General features: G+C 44.9%; 2 protein-coding genes across 5 annotated transcripts in view; one reads left to right on the forward strand and one right to left on the reverse strand.

The window, feature by feature from the left end:
* rpl10a (ribosomal protein L10a) overlaps positions 1–16,016 on the forward strand; it is a 401,386-nt gene that overhangs the window by 232,224 nt on the left and 153,146 nt on the right. The window lies entirely within an intron of this gene.
* The window catches only part of LOC137383800 (F-actin-monooxygenase mical1-like), a 146,531-nt gene that overhangs the window by 54,965 nt on the left and 75,550 nt on the right, over positions 1–16,016 (reverse strand). For all 4 annotated transcript variants that reach the window (XM_068057019.1, XM_068057020.1, XM_068057017.1 and 1 more), the window contains 2 exons: positions 11,747–11,850; positions 9,517–9,621 (listed from right to left, as the gene is read on the reverse strand). In XM_068057019.1, coding sequence (XP_067913120.1) covers positions 9,517–9,621; positions 11,747–11,850 — 209 coding nt within the window. The remainder of the gene's footprint in view (positions 1–9,516; positions 9,622–11,746; positions 11,851–16,016) is intronic.

Consider the following 16,016-nt stretch of genomic DNA (forward strand, 5'->3'; position numbering starts at 1 on the left):
AGTGCCCCTCTTTCTGGTTATTGTGGTACAGTGTGTGAGTGCCCCTCTTTCTGGTTATTGTTGCACAGTGTGTGAGTGCCCCTCTTTCTGGTTATTGTTGCACAGTGTGTGAGTGCCCCTCTTTCTGGCGATTGTGGTACAGTGTGTGAGTGCCCCTCTTTCTGGTTATTGTGGTACAGTGTGTGAGTGCCCCTCTTTCTGGTTATTGAGTTACAGTGTGTGCGTGCCACTCTATTCTGGTTATTGTGGTACTGTGTGTGAGTGCCCCTCTATTCTGGTTATTGAGGTACAGTGTGTGCGTGCCCCTCTATTCTCGTTATTGAGATACAGTGTGTGAGTGCCCCTCTTTCTGGTTATTGAGGTACAGTGTGTGTGTGTATCCCTGTATTCTGGTTATTGAGGTACAGTGTGTGTGCCCTTCATTCTGGTTATTGTGGTACAGTGTGTGTGTGTGTACCCCTGTATTCTGGTTATTGAGGTACAGTGTGTGAATGCCCCTCTTTCTGGTTATTGAGGTACAGTGTGTGTGTGTACCCCTGTATTCTGGTTATTGAGGTACAGTGTGTGTGCCCTTCATTCTGGTTATTGTGGTACAGTGTGTGTGTGTGTACCCCTGTATTCTGGTTATTGAGGTACAGTGTGTGAATGCCCCTCTTTCTGGTTATTTTGGTACAGTGTGTGTGTGTACCCCTGTATTCTGGTTATTGAGGTACAGTGTGTGTGCACTTCTTTCTGGTTATTGAGGTACAGTGTGTGCGTGCCCTTCTATTATCGTTATTGAGGTACAGTATGTGAGTGCCCCTCTTTCTGGTTATTGTGGTACAGTGTGTGAGTGCCCCTCTTTCTGGTTATTGTTGCACAGAGTGTGAGTGCCCCTCTTTCTGGCTATTGAGATACAGTGTGTGCGTGCCCTTCTATTCTGGTTATTGAGGTACAGTATGTGAGTGCCCCTCTTTCTGGTTATTGTGGTACAGTGTCCGAGTGCCCCTCTTTCTGGTTATTGAGGTACAGTGTGTGCGTGCCCTTCTATTCTGGTTATTGAGGTACAGTATGTGAGTGCCCCTCTTTCTGGTTATTGTGGTACAGTGTGTGTGCCCCTCTTTCTGGTTATTGAGGTACAGTGTGTGAGTGCCCCGCTTTCTGGTTATTGAGGTACAGTGTGTGCGTGCCCCTCTATTCTGGTTATTGTGGTACAGTGTGTGAGTGCCCCTCTATTCTGGTTATTGTGGTACAGTGTGTGAATGCCCCTCTTTCTGGTTATTGAGATACAGTGTGTGTGCCCCTCTTTCTGGTTATTGAGGTACAGTGTGTGAGTGCCATTCTATTCTGGTTTTTGAGGTAAGTGTGTGTGTGTACCCCTGTATTCTGGTTATTGAGGTACAGTGTGTGAATGCCCCTCTATTCTGGTTATTGAGATACAGTGTGTGCGTGCCCTTCTATTCTGGTTATTGAGGTACAGTATGTGAGTGCCCCTCTTTCTGGTTATTGTGGTACAGTGTGTGAGTGCCCCTCTATTCCGTTTATTGAGGTATGGTGTGTCAGTGCCCCTTTCTTCTGGTTATTTAGGTACAGTGTGTGAATGCCCCTCTATTCTGGTTATTGAGGTACTGTGTGTGAATGCCCCACTTTTCTGGTTATTGTGGTACAGTGTGTGAGTGCCCTTCTATTCTGGTTACTGTGGTACAGTGTGTGCATGGCCCTCTTTCAGGTTATTGAGGTACAGTATGGGAGTGCCCCTCTATTCTGGCTATTGTGGTACAGTATGTGAGTGCCCCTCTTTTCTGGTTACTGTGGTACTGTGTGTGCGTGCCCCTCTATTCTGGTTATTGAGATACAGTGTGTGCGTGCCCGTCTATTCTGGTTATTGAGGTACAGTGTGTGCGTGCCCCTCTATTCTGTTTATTGATGGACAGTATGTGAGTGCCCCTCTGTTCTGGTTATTGTGGTACAGTGAGTACCTGTCCCTCTCTTCTGGTTTTTGAGGTACAGTGTTTGAGTGCCCCTCAATTCTGGTTATTGTGGTACAGTGTGTGAATGCCCCTCTTTCTGGTTATTGAGATACAGTGTGTGTGCCCCTCTTTCTGGTTATTGAGGTACAGTGCGTGAGTGCCCTTCTATTCTGGTTTTTGAGGTAAGTGTGTGTGTGTACCCCTGTATTCTGGTTATTGAGGTACAGTGTGTGCGTGCCCCTCTATTCTGGTTATTGAGGTACAGTATGTGCGTGCCCCTCTTTCTGGTTATTGTGGTACAGTGTGTGAGTGCCCCTCTATTCCGTTTATTGAGGTATGGTGTGTCAGTGCCCCTTTCTTCTGGTTATTTAGGTACAGTGTGTGAATGCCCCTCTATTCTGGTTATTGAGGTACTGTGTGTGAATGCCCCACTTTTCTGGTTATTGTGGTACAGTGTGTGAGTGCCCTTCTATTCTGGTTACTGTGGTACAGTGTGTGCATGGCCCTCTTTCAGGTTATTGAGGTACAGTATGGGAGTGTCCCTCTATTCTGGTTATTGTGGTACAGTGTGTGGGTGCCCCTCTGTTCTGGTTATTGAGGTACTGTGTGTGAATGTCCCACTTTTCTGGTTATTGTGCTCCAGTGTGTGAGTGCCCTTCTATTCTGGTTACTGTGGTACAGTGTGTGCGTGGCCCTCTTTCAGGTTATTGAGGTACAGTATGTGAGTGACCCTCTATTCTGGTTATTGTGGTACAGTGTGTGAGTGCCCCTCTTTTCTGGCTATTGTGGTACAGTATGTGAGTGCCCCTCTTTTCTAGTTACTGTGGTACTGTGTGTGCGTGCCCCTCTATTCTGGTTATTGAGATACAGTGTGTGCGTGCCCGTCTATTCTGGTTATTGAGGTACAGTGTGTGCGTGCCCGTCTATTCTGTTTATTGATGGACAGTATGTGAGTGCCCCTCTGTTCTGGTTATTGTGGTACAGTGAGAACCTGTCCCTCTCTTCTGGTTTTTGAGGTACAGTGTTTGAGTGCCCCTCTATTCTGGTTATTGTGGTACAGTGTGTGAATGCCCCTCTTTCTGGTTATTGAGATACAGTGTGTGAGTGCCATTCTATTCTGGTTTTTGAGGTAAGTGTGTGTGTGTACCCCTGTATTCTGGTTATTGAGGGACAGTGTGTGCGTGCCCTTCTATTCTGGTTATTGAGGTACAGTATGTGAGTGCCCCTCTTTCTGGTTATTGTGGTACAGTGTGTGAGTGCCCCTCTTTCTGGTTATTGTTGCACAGTGTGTGAGTGCCCCTCTTTCTGGTTATTGTTGCACAGTGTGCGAGTGCCCCTCTTTCTGGTTATTGAGTTACAGTGTGTGCGTGCCCCTCTATTCTGGTTATTGTGGTACTGTGTGTGAGTGCCCCACTATTCTGGTTATTGAGGTACAGTGTGTGCGTGCCCCTCTATTCTGGTTATTGTGGTACTGTGTGTGAGTGCCCCTCTATTCTGGTTATTGAGGTACAGTGTGTGCGTGCCCCTCTATTCTCGTTATTGAGATACAGTGTGTGAGTGCCCCTCTTTTCTGGTTATTGAGATACAGTGTGTGAGTGCCCCTCTTTCTGGTTATTGAGGTACAGTGTGTGTGTGTCCCCCTGTATTCTGGTTATTGAGGTACAGTGTGTGTGCCCTTCATTCTGGTTATTGTGGTACAGTGTGTGTGTGTGTACCCCTGTATTCTGGTTATTGAGGTACAGTGTGTGAATGCCCCTCTTTCTGGTTATTGAGGTACAGTGTGTGTGTGTACCCCTGTATTCTGGTTATTGAGGTACAGTGTGTGTGTGTACCCCTGTATTCTGGTTATTGAGGTACAGTGTGTGTGTACCCCTGTATTCTGGTTATTGAGGTACAGTGTGTGTGCCCTTCTTTCTGGTTATTGAGGTACAGTGTGTGTGTGTACCCCTGTATTCTGGTTATTGAGGTACAGTGTGTGTGCCCTTCTTTCTGGTTATTGAGGTACAGTGTGTGTGTGTACCCCTGTATTCTGGTTATTGAGGTACAGTGTGTGTGTGTACCCCTGTTTTCTGGTTATTGAGGTACAGTGTGTGAATGTCCCTCTTTCTGGTTATTGAGGTACAGTGTGTGTGTGTACCCCTGTATTCTGGTTATTGTGGTACAGTGTTTGTGTGTACCCCTGTATTCTGGTTATTGAGGTACAGTGTGTGTGCACTTCTTTCTGGTTATTGAGGTACAGTGTGTGAGTGCCATTCTATTCTGGTTTTTGAGGTCAGTGTGTGTGTGTACCCCTGTATTCTGGTTATTGAGGTACAGTGTGTGCGTGCCCCTCTATTCTGGTTATTGAGATACAGTGTGTGCGTGCCCTTCTATTATCGTTATTGAGGTACAGTATGTGAGTGCCCCTCTATTCTGGTTATTGAGGTACAGTGTGTGCGTGCCCCTCTATTCTGGTTATTGTGGTACTGTGTGTGAGTGCCCCTCTATTCTGGTTATTGAGGTACAGTGTGTGCGTGCCCCTCTATTCTCGTTATTGAGATACAGTGTGTGAGTGCCCCTCTATTCTGGTTATTGAGGTACAGTGTGTGCGTGCCCCTCTTTTCTGGTTATTGAGATACAGTGTGTGAGTGCCCCTCTATTCTGGTTATTGAGGTACAGTGTGTGCGTGCCCCTCTTTTCTGGTTATTGAGGTACAGTGTGTGTGTGTCCCCCTGTATTCTGGTTATTGAGGTACAGTGTGTGTGCCCTTCATTCTGGTTATTGTTGTACAGTGTGTGTGTGTGTACCCCTGTATTCTGGTTATTGAGGTACAGTGTGTGAATGCCCCTCTTTCTGGTTATTGAGGTACAGTGTGTGTGTGTACCCCTGTATTCTGGTTATTGAGGTACAGTGTGTGTGCCCTTCTTTCTGGTTATTGAGGTACAGTGTGAATGCCCCTCTTTCTGGTTATTGAGGTCCAGTGTGTAAGTGCCCCTCTTTCTGGTTATTGAGGTTTACTGTGTGCGTGCCGCTCTATTCTGGTTATTGACATACAGTGTGTGTCCGTGACCCTCTATTCTGGTTATTGAGGTACAATGTGTCTGTGCCCCTCTATTCTGGTTATTGACATACAGTGTGTGAGTGCCCACCTATTCTGGTTGTTGTGGTACAATGTGTACCTGCTCCTCTATTCTGTTTATTGTGGTACAGTGTGTGCCTGCCCTTCTATTCTGGTTATTATGTTCCAGTGTGTGAGTGCCCCTCTATTCTGTTTATTGTGGTACAGTGTGTGCCTGCCCCTCTATTCTGGTTATTGAGTTACAGTGTGTGAGTACCCCTCTATTCTGTTTATTGTGGTACAGGGAGTGCCTGCCCCTCTATTCTGGTTATTGTGGTACTGTGTGTGCGTGCCCCTCTTTCTAGTTATTGTGGTACAGAGTGTGTGTGTACCCCTGTATTCTGGTTATTGAGGTACAGTGTGTGAGTGCCCCTCTTTCTGGCTATTGTGGTACGGTGTGTGAGTGCCCCTCTTTCTAGTTATTGAGGTACAGTGTGTGTGCCCCTCTTTCTGGTTATTGAGGTACAGTGTGTGCGTGCCCCTCTATTCTGGTTATTGTGGTACAGTGTGTGAGTGCCCCTCTATTCTGGTTATTGAGGTACAGTGTGTGCGTGCGCCTCTATTCTCGTTATTGAGATACAGTGTGTGAGTGCCCCTCTTTTCTGGTTATTGAGGTACAGTGTGTGAGTGCCCCTCTTTTCTGGTTATTGAGGTACAGTGTGTGAGTGCCCCTCTTTCGGGTTATTGTGGTACAGTGTGTGTGTGTACCCCTGTATTCTGGTTATTGAGGTACAGTGTGTGTGCCCTTCTTTCTGGTTATTGTGGTACAGTGTGTGTGTGTACCCCTGTATTCTGGTTATTGAGGTACAGTGTGCGTGCCCTTCTTTCTGGTTATTGTGGTACAGTGTGTGTGTGTACCCCTGTATTCTGGTTATTGAGGTCCAGTGTGTGCGTGCCCCTCTATTCTGGTTATTGTGGTACAGTGTGTAAGTGCCCCTCTTTCTGGTTATTGACATAGTGTGTGTCTGTGCCCCTCTATTCTGGTTATTGAGGTACAATGTGTCTGTGCCCCTCTATTCTGGTTATTGACAGACAGTGTGTGAGTGCCCACCTATTCTGGTTGTTGTGGTACAATGTGTACCTGCCCCTCTATTCTGGTTATTGAGGTACAGTGTGTGACTGCCCCTCTTTCTGGCTATTGTGGTACAGTGTGCGAGTGCCCCTCTTTCTGGTTATTGAGGTACAGTGTGTGTGCCCCTCTTTCTGGTTATTGAGGTACAGTGTGTGCGTGCCCCTCTATTCTGGTTATTGTGGTACAGTGTGTGAGTGCCCCTCTATTCTGGTTATTGAGGTACAGTGTGTGCGTGCGCCTCTATTCTCGTTATTGAGATACAGTGTGTGAGTGCCCCTCTTTTCTGGTTATTGAGGTGCAGTGTGTGAGTGCCCCTCTTTCGGGTTATTGAGATACAGTGTGTGTGCCCTTCTTTCTGGTTATTGTGGTACAGTGTGTGTGTGTACCCCTGTATTCTGGTTATTGAGGTACAGTGTGTGTGCCCTTCTCTCTGGTTATTGTGGTACAGTGTGTGTGTGTACCCCTGTATTCTGGTTATTGAGGTACAGTGTGTGTGCCCTTCTTTCTGGTTATTGTGGTACAGTGTGTGTGTGTACCCCTGTATTCTGGTTATTGAGGTACAGTGTGTGCGTGCCCCTCTATTCTGGTTATTGTGGTACAGTGTGTAAGTGCCCCTCTTTCTGGTTATTGACATACAGTGTGTGAGTGCCCACCTATTCTGGTTGTTGTGGTACAATGTGTACCTGCCCCTCTATTCTGTTTATTGTGGTACAGTGTGTGCCTGCCCCTCTATTCTGGTTGTTATGTTCCAGTGTGTGAGTGCCCCTCTATTCTGTTTATTGTGGTACAGTGTGTGCCTGCCCCTCTATTCTGGTTATTGAGTTACAGTGTGTGAGTGCCCCTCTATTCTGTTTATTATGTTCCAGTGTGTGAGTGCCCCTCTATTCTTTTTATTGTGGTACAGTGTGTGCCTGCCCCTCTATTCTGGTTATTGAGTTACAGTGTGTGAATGCCCTTCTATTCTGGTTATTGAGTTACAATGTGTGAGTGCCCCTCTATTCTGTTTATTGTGGTACGGGGAGTGCCTGCCCCTTTATTCTGGTTTTTGACGTACAGTGTGTGAATGCCCTTCTATTCTGGTTATTGAGTTACAGTGTGTGAGTGCCCCTCTATTCTGTTTATTATGTTCCAGTGTGTGAGTGCCCCTCTATTCTGTTTATTATGTTCCAGTGTGTGCGTGCTCCTCTATTCTGTTTATTGTGGTACGGGGAGTGCCTGCCCCTTTATTCTGGTTTTTGAGGTACAGTGTGTGAATGCCCTTCTATTCTGGTTATTGAGTTGCAGTGTGTGAGTGCCCCTCTATTCTGTTTATTATGTTCCAGTGTGTGAGTGCCCCTCTATTCTGTTTATTATGTTCCAGTGTGTGCGTGCTCCTCTATTCTGTTTATTGTGGTACGGGGAGTGCCTGCCCCTTTATTCTGGTTTTTGAGGTACAGTGTGTGAATGCCCTTCTATTCTGGTTATTGAGTTGCAGTGTGTGAGTGCCCCTCTATTCTGTTTATTATGTTCCAGTGTGTGAGTGCCCCTCTATTCTGTTTATTATGTTCCAGTGTGTGCGTGCTCCTCTATTCTGTTTATTGTGGTACGGGGAGTGCCTGCCCCTTTATTCTGGTTTTTGAGGTACAGTGTGTGAATGCCCCTCTATTCTGGTTATTGAGGTACAGTGTGTGAGTGCCCCTCTATTCTGTTTATTATGTTCCAGTGTGTGAGTGCCCCTCTATTCTGTTTATTATGTTCCAGTGTGTGAGTGCCCCTCTATTCTGTTTATTGTGGTACAGTGTGTGCCTGCCCCTCTATTCTGGTTATTGAGTTACAGTGTGTGAATGCCCTTCTATTCTGGTTATTGAGTTACAATGTGTGAGTGCCCCTCTATTCTGTTTATTGTGGTACGGGGAGTGCCTGCCCCTTTATTCTGGTTTTTGACGTACAGTGTGTGAATGCCCTTCTATTCTGGTTATTGAGTTACAGTGTGTGAGTGCCCCTCTATTCTGTTTATTATGTTCCAGTGTGTGAGTGCCCCTCTATTCTGTTTATTATGTTCCAGTGTGTGAGTGCCCCTCTATTCTGTTTATTATGTTCCAGTGTGTGCGTGCTCCTCTATTCTGTTTATTGTGGTACGGGGAGTGCCTGCCCCTTTATTCTGGTTTTTGAGGTACAGTGTGTGAATGCCCCTCTATTCTGGTTATTGAGGTACAGTTTGTGAGTGCCCCTCTATTCTGATTAGATGATGCTTCGTTCCAACTTTAAAAGCCTGTGGATTTTAGGAGGAAGGGATGACTGGGGTTGGGCGTTGGGGGATAAAGTGTTCCACAGTTTTGAGGTTCTGCGAAGACTGTGTTGGAGTAGGAACCAGTATGACAACTCTTGACTGCAGAGTATGGTAGATGCATTGAGGTGGAAGAGTGGAACTTGTAGAACCACATGATTGGGAAATTTTGAGGAAGGCTGGCCAGAGTCGTATTGATATTCTAGAGAGTCAAGAAAGCTGGCATTTATTGGATTAATTCAGCAGTGCTGAGTAAGAACCCCCACCTCCCAGTCATGTAGCACAGAAGGAGGCCATTCAGCTCATCGTGCCTGTGCCAGCTCTTTGAAAGAGCTTTTCTATTTTTGTCAGTCCCCTGCTCTCTCTCCATAACCCTGCAACTTTTTCTTCTTCAAGTACTTATCCATTTCCCTTTTGAATGCTACTATTGAATCTGTTTCTGCCACCCTTTCTGGCAGTGCATTCTAAACCTTAACAACTCACTGTGTTATAATAAACCTCCCCAGCTTTTGAAATCTGTGTCCTCTGGTTATCAACCCTCTCACCAGTGGGAACCGTTCCACTCGATCTACTTTATCAAAACGCATCATCATTTTAAACACCCCTATTAAATCACCTTTTAACCTTCTCTGTTCCAAGGAGAACAATTCCAACTTCTCTAGGCTGATGGGAGTATCCTACCAGTTAATGCAGAAAAGTAAACTATTCTATATAAGGATCCATGCAGATGATAATTTTACCTCTCTGCTCTTGCACCTCACCTATCAAGATCGCAAGTGACTTTTTCCCAAATGATTGCCCACGCTCGCAGTCAGCAGCTGCCAGGAGGTCCCGAGTGTGGCTGACCCTCTGATTTGTCCTTCATCCCGCATGGCTGACACCATTGCCTCTGCTTAGCCCCTTCCCTTTCAGTACAGTCAGACAGGGAGCTGAGTGCAGTGCAATCAAACCACTCTACGATCCTATTCTGTCACTTTCAGTATTGAGCCGAAGGCCACCGTGTTGCCTCAGGAAGTGAACCTTGTGAATGTGTTGAAATGGACCTTCAGTTACCTGATTCTGTTATAGAAGGGGGGGGCGGAATGAGGATTTTGAAATGTGAAGGTATTACATAGTTAATATCCTACATTACCTGCGCTTTCAAAAACCTCGCCATTTCTTCCTGCCTTGCACGTCGCTCAAAAGTTCTCAGTCGCCATGTTTCTCGCCTTGCAGCGGACTCCTCTGGGCTGAGTTTCTGCAACAAAGAGAACAATTTCTCTTATCTTTAACTTCAGTTTCAGCCCTTACTGACCAGAGATTTGATCAAGTATGGAGCAGGTGTAACTGCATGTATACCAGACAAACTGCACTGACAGCTTCATATGGATCACTGTACACTGTAGGCATATCAGCTGGTCAGATTTTCCTCCTTTCCTAAAGCTCTTGCCCTGTGTTGAGGTACATACCATGGGCGTGTCATCTCACCATTGTCTTACCAACTGGCCATCCTTCATGGCCGTGTCCAGACAGTATCGGCAGGAAATTTGGCCACAATGGCATCACAGCCAAGCCCAGGCCTGTCCTCGTGCACTTCCCACAGGGAGCCATTGATAGCAATCAGGAGCATGAACCCCAGCTTGTGTTTTTCCTACTTAAAGCAGGGCACTGATTTCCTTGTGTTCAGCTTAACAACAGCCTCTAAGTCAAGAATGTTCTAATGTAAGTCAGAGGGGCAAACAAGATAGAAAAAATAGCTTTAGTAATGGAGAATAATATAAGATAAAATAAATGTCAATCAAAAAAATAATGTAATGAACTTAAAGTGGGTTTATGTGTCTACCATTCTGGTAGGAATGGAAAACAGCAGTAAGAAACAGCATGTTGTAGTCTCTCTGAATGACGATTGGCAACTTAGTGCCAATTATTGTTGAATTTTGAGCAGTTTTATGCTGTGGCTTTGTGCCCTTTAGAAGATGGATGAAAACTGTGGATTCACACGGAATCCTTACAGGCAATAGTGGAAGAGACCTTCATCCTGTCAGTTTGGGCAGGATCAAAAACTGGAGGTAGATCTTGACATCATGCGATAATGTAAAACAGGTGACAGCGAGTCAGCAGCCCATTTTACATCTCTCCCCATTTTTATTCCCATTGACTTCTGGCATAAAACCAAGATCTATCACCAGGTCTCATAGATAGGCGATCAATATGAAAATATGTAATCAGGCCAGAAAGGTTTTCACTTTACAGGAGGGAATACCTGCAATTTCGACCTAACTTGCCGGGTGAGTTACTGGCTGCTGACATAATGGAGAGTAAAATTGGACAGAGTGTAATCCCAGCATTGCACCCAATCCCATCAATTCTCCAATGGACAAGTTAGGTTAAAATTGCCCCCTATCATGCAGACCCCACCTGCTAAGAATGCAGCATATTAATTTTGTCATATGAACATTGATTTTAAATTGTTGCTGGAGTGAAGAAAGGACTTGTTAAAAAAAGAAATCACCAGACACAGCTGGAAAAACATTTATATACTAACAGACAGTGCTTGGAGAGACAAAGGACTATTCCCTGGTCCACTTAACCCAAAATGGGCTGTGATCACCAGACATTGAAGGTGAGGACGCTCACATTCCAGGATGACTGCTAAGGTGGCAGAATCCACAAACCAGCTAATCACATGACTAGCATGCTGGACAACCTGGGGTTTTTTGAATTGTGCCACAGAGAAAAGCAGGAGAAGGCTGTTTGGAACTGGAGCAAGGAAGCCTCTCTCACTTTCTCCCAAGCCACCGGACCCACGGAAGACACGTAAACCTCAAGAGAGAAAAGACTCCGACCTTGAAACAAGTTGAAGCATGCATTGGGCCCCAACGAACAGCAAGACTTACTGGCAACCAAAGACTTCACAGCAAACTCAAAGGACAGTAAAATAGAAACCCATCTATTGCCTCAAACTTTTCCCCTTTATTCTTTTTTACTTTTTCTGTCTCTATCTGCGTGTGTATTTATCACGTATACATGCTAGCATGGTCACGTTGCATATTCGTAGTCATTAACCGGGTTAGAGTTTAAGATTAATAAACTCCACCTTTCTTATTTAAAATCTAAGAAAACCTGTCTGATTTGATTTCTTTGCCTTACAATTGGAAAGCAGTGAACAAGGATTCACTGAGGGGGGAAGCTAAAAACACGGTGTTTTTAAAATTAAACCCTGTTACAGTTAAACCAGGCAAAGGCTGAGAGGGAACCCCTAGACCCCTTCTCACCTGGTCATAACACCGCTAACATTCCGTTAGGAATCGTATATAGAGTTTAGATGGAAAATTGTGAGTGAGAAATCTTCATCTCTCACATGTGGAGTCACTTGTACTCACAGTTTTGATTGGTGGCTCAGCATCACATTCCATCTCATCTTCACTAAAGGACTCCTCTTCATCCTCATCCGATTGCTCATTGTCACTCAGATTGCAAGATTTTACTGAATAAAAGAAACACAAATCACATAGTAAGGCTCCTGGCTCTGTGAGAGATGAAGCACAGTGTAATAGAGCTTTGGAGAGCAGGGTCTCAGTGTAAGTGAGGGCAGGCTGGGATTTGGGGCACATGTAAGTTGCTAAGTTGCTGTGCAGTTTGTGAAAGGAAAGAAACTGGTTTGAAGAGAAGTCTTCTGGTCAGTGAAAGAAGGAGTAATGTTAATGAGACGGCACTCTTCAATTCACTTTGTTTGAGTGAACTTTGCCTTCCGCCCTTCCTGCACCCATATAAAATGAACAAGTTAGTAAGTCAATGGCCTAGCCTGTATTAGATTGTCACAGATACATTTTCATTCTGAAAGTAAATGGAAAAGTTGTGACTGTTGGATGTGCAGATATTTTATTCCATTTCAGATTATTCTACATTACCTCCCTGTGCAGCAATGTCTCAAATTTAAAATTCTCATCCTTGTATTCAAATTCCTCCATGACTTCCACCATCCCCCCGATCTTTGTGATCTCTGCCAGTCCCGCAACCCTCCAAGGGCTCTACGTTCATTCAACTCTGGCCTTCTGTACAGCCCTAATTTCTTTGCCCTATCATTGGCAGCCGTGCCTTCAACTGCCTAAGCCCTAAACTGTGGAATTTCCTCTGTAAACTTCTCCACCTCTCTGCTTCTCTCTCCTCTAAGACGCTCCTTAAATCAAGGCTTTGGTCACCTGTCTCAATATCTCCTTATGTGGCACAGTTTCAAAGTTAGTTTGATAATGCTCCTGTGAATCACCTTGGGGTGTTGTACTGTATTAAAGGTGTTATATGAACGCAAGTTGTAATTGCCATGGAAGCTGTCATTTTTCCATACTTCCTTAGTTTCTTTTCCACCTTCCTACAGTTGTTAATTGCTGGCTTTAGCTCCCAGGACCACTCTCCAAGTGTCAGGAGTGTTTTACAATTAGTGAGTAGGACTAGCCTCCCAATCTTGTTTGAGTGTGCCTATGCCATAGGCGGGCACAACCCTGACATTGCCAACATCACGGGGCTGCTGTGTATTCAGCCTGCTGACACTTCTGTTTCCATTTATAATGGAACACGGGTGTGGCTAGCAAAGCTGACATTTGAGTCCCTTTGAGGACTGTGCCTGGTCAACATATCATAGATTGTCCTTTCAATAATTAAAAATAACAGAAAGACTTGCATTTAAAGAACAGAAAGGCATCTCACCACCTCAGGACATCCCATACACAGCAAATGTCTACAAACAGCAATGTGATGATGACCTGTCTTTTAGTACTGTTTGAGGGATAATTATTGGCCAGGACACTTCCCTTCTTTTCTTCAAAAAGTGCATGGAATCTTTTACATCCACCTGAGAGGTCAGACGGGTTCTCAGTTTAATGTCTTACCTGAAAAATAGCACCTCGGACAGTGCAGCACTCCCTCACTACTGCACTGGAGTGTCAGACGAGGTTATGTGCTCAAGTCTCAAAGACTTGAAACACTCTTAAATTTGATTTTAAGGTGAAATGAATCTTCTTTATCATTAACCCATAAGATCTCATTAGTGCCAATGGGCACTAAAGTGAACCCATTATGGTTTTCTTCTTCGGTGCCCTGTGAGATGTGAGTTCTCACATCTTTTGGTAACAGTAAGTTCTATTGCAACAATTCCAATTTAATTCAGCAATAATACAACCATCGTGGAATCTTTTCACAGAAGTTGAGACTTCAGGGTAGATTTCCCACACCCCTGATTTGCATATTAGCTGACTCAAGCTAATGCTCTGGATCCCAACCCATCGACCCGAAGTAAGACTGCAGCAACCCCAGCAACAGTGGGAATGGGCCAAGTCATTCCCCACAATTTTCAGGGTGATACTGCCCATTTTCATTGGACAGGTGTTGTGGGGAGATGGAGACTCAAAATCTCCCCTCCTTCACTTCCCATATAGTTCCCTGAAAGTCTATTAGCATCTGCTGCCTGCACAGTCTCGCGCATCTACTTGCATACTTTCCATCTCCAGTGAAACAGCAGGTAAAGGAGCCTTCTCCACTTTATACTGAGATCTGCCCTTTGTCGAAGATCATCCCATGGGCATTATTTGTGGAAGACCGGAGCAGTTAATGAAAACCCAAATTAACTGAGCATCACTAACCTGAATTTTCAGTTTGTCTTTTTCTGTTTATATTTTTTTTATAAATAGATGTATCTCAAAATGTATGCAAGATACATTCTACAAAAATATATGACACTGGTGCATGTATCACATACAACTATACTACACTAGAATTATACAGGACATTGGTGAGGCCACACCCGCAGTACTGAGAGTCATTTTGGTCTCCTTATCTAAGAAAGGACGTACTTGCCCTAGACGGACTGCAGCTAAGGTTCATTAGACTGGTTCCTGGGATGAGGGGATTGTCTATGAGGAGCGATTGAGTAGACTAGGCCTATATTCCCTAGAGTTTAGAAGAATGAGAGGTTATCCAATTGAAACATAAAATTCATAAGGGGTAGTTGCTAAGAAAATGTTTCCCTTGGTTGAGGAATCTAGAACATGGGGTCACAGTCTCAGAATAAGGGGTCAGTCATTTAGGACTGAGATCAGGAGAAATGTCTTCACTCGAAGGGTTGTGGGAAGGTGAACGTGAGGTAGAAGGTTAGCCATGTTTTTTTTGAATGGTGGAGCAGGCTCAAAGGGCCAAATGGCTTACTCCTGCTCCGATTTCTTCGGTTCTTACAAAACTTTCAGATAGGAGCTGTACACTCTTTGACAGATGTTACTATTTGCATAGTGTTGATTTCATTGGACATTGAAGAAAATGAATATTATCCTGTCCATGACTAACACTGTTTAAGCTGCTCCCAGGTGTTGGCTCCCCTTGCTATGGTGACAAAACAGACTGATGAGTTTACAGCGCATAGACACAAGTAAGGGCACAGAGACACATAGGTAAGCCACACAGGTGAATGGTCAGATTTTACGTAGTGCCCATTGTATTATGTAGCACTGGGGTGTTCAAACTATTGCTCAAGAGCCATGTGTGGGCCTGTACGTCTTGGTGACTTAATTTGGCCTTGTGACTTAATTTCTACTTGCGCTTATATTTCTTACTTGACTGGTTTCTCCTGATTGAATATCCTGTGGCTAGAGATTTTGAAATGCTCTCAGTTAGCTCCCTTATTGGCATTGTGAATTTGGGCAGTTTTCAGAAATTTCTGAGGTAAAGGTAGTCCAACATTGGCCACAGCTCACCACCATATCGAGCAAAATTATTCTCAGAAGTCACAATATTACACAGTACTGGGAAATTAAAAGTTAAGCTGCTGCTTTACGAAGGTCATTGTCTCAGGCGGATACCTAGAGCCATTATTAGGGCATTGCTTTAGAGAGCCACATTGCAGCCTCACAGCTCCAGCGACCCGGGTTCGATTCTGGGTACTGCCTGTGCGGAGTTTGCAAGTTCTCCCTGTGACCGCGTGGGTTTTTGCCGGGTGCTCCGGTTTCCTCCCACAGCCAAAGACTTGCAGGTTGGTAGGTAAATTGGCCATTATAAATTGCCCCGAGTATAGGTAGGTGGTAGGGGAATTGAGGGAAGATGGGGATGTGAGAGGGTAATGGGACTAATGTAGGGTTAGTATAAATGGGTGGTTGATGGTCGGCACAGACTCGGTGGGCCGAAGGGCCTGTTTCAGTGCTGTATCTCTAAATAAATAAATAAATAAATTGCATCTGCCCAGTCCTACAGTCCTACACCTGCCTCATGAGGGCCAAGAGTCAATTGGGTTGAGGAAGCCTTGACGAGTTGCTGCGGTGCGTCTTTATTTATTCATGTAATGTGGGCATCGCTGGCTAAGCCAGCATTTATTGTCCATACCTAATTGCCCTTGAGAAGGTTGTGGTGCGTTGCCTCCTTGAACTGCTGCAGTCCAAGTAGAGTAGGTACACCAACAAGGGAGTTCCAGGATTTTGACCCAGTGACAGTGAAGGAACGGTACTATATAAGGTTCACTAATGTCCTTTAGGGAAGGAAATCTGCTGTCCTTACCTGGTCTGGCCTACATGTGACTTCATACCCACAGCAATGTGGTTGACTCTTACATGCCCTCTGAAATGGCCTAGCAAGACACTCAGTTGTACCTAAACGCTATGAAGTCAATAAAAAAGA

This window comes from Heterodontus francisci, chromosome 25 (genome assembly GCF_036365525.1).
Source record: "Heterodontus francisci isolate sHetFra1 chromosome 25, sHetFra1.hap1, whole genome shotgun sequence".
In the NCBI taxonomy this organism is placed as follows: Eukaryota; Metazoa; Chordata; class Chondrichthyes; order Heterodontiformes; family Heterodontidae; genus Heterodontus; species Heterodontus francisci.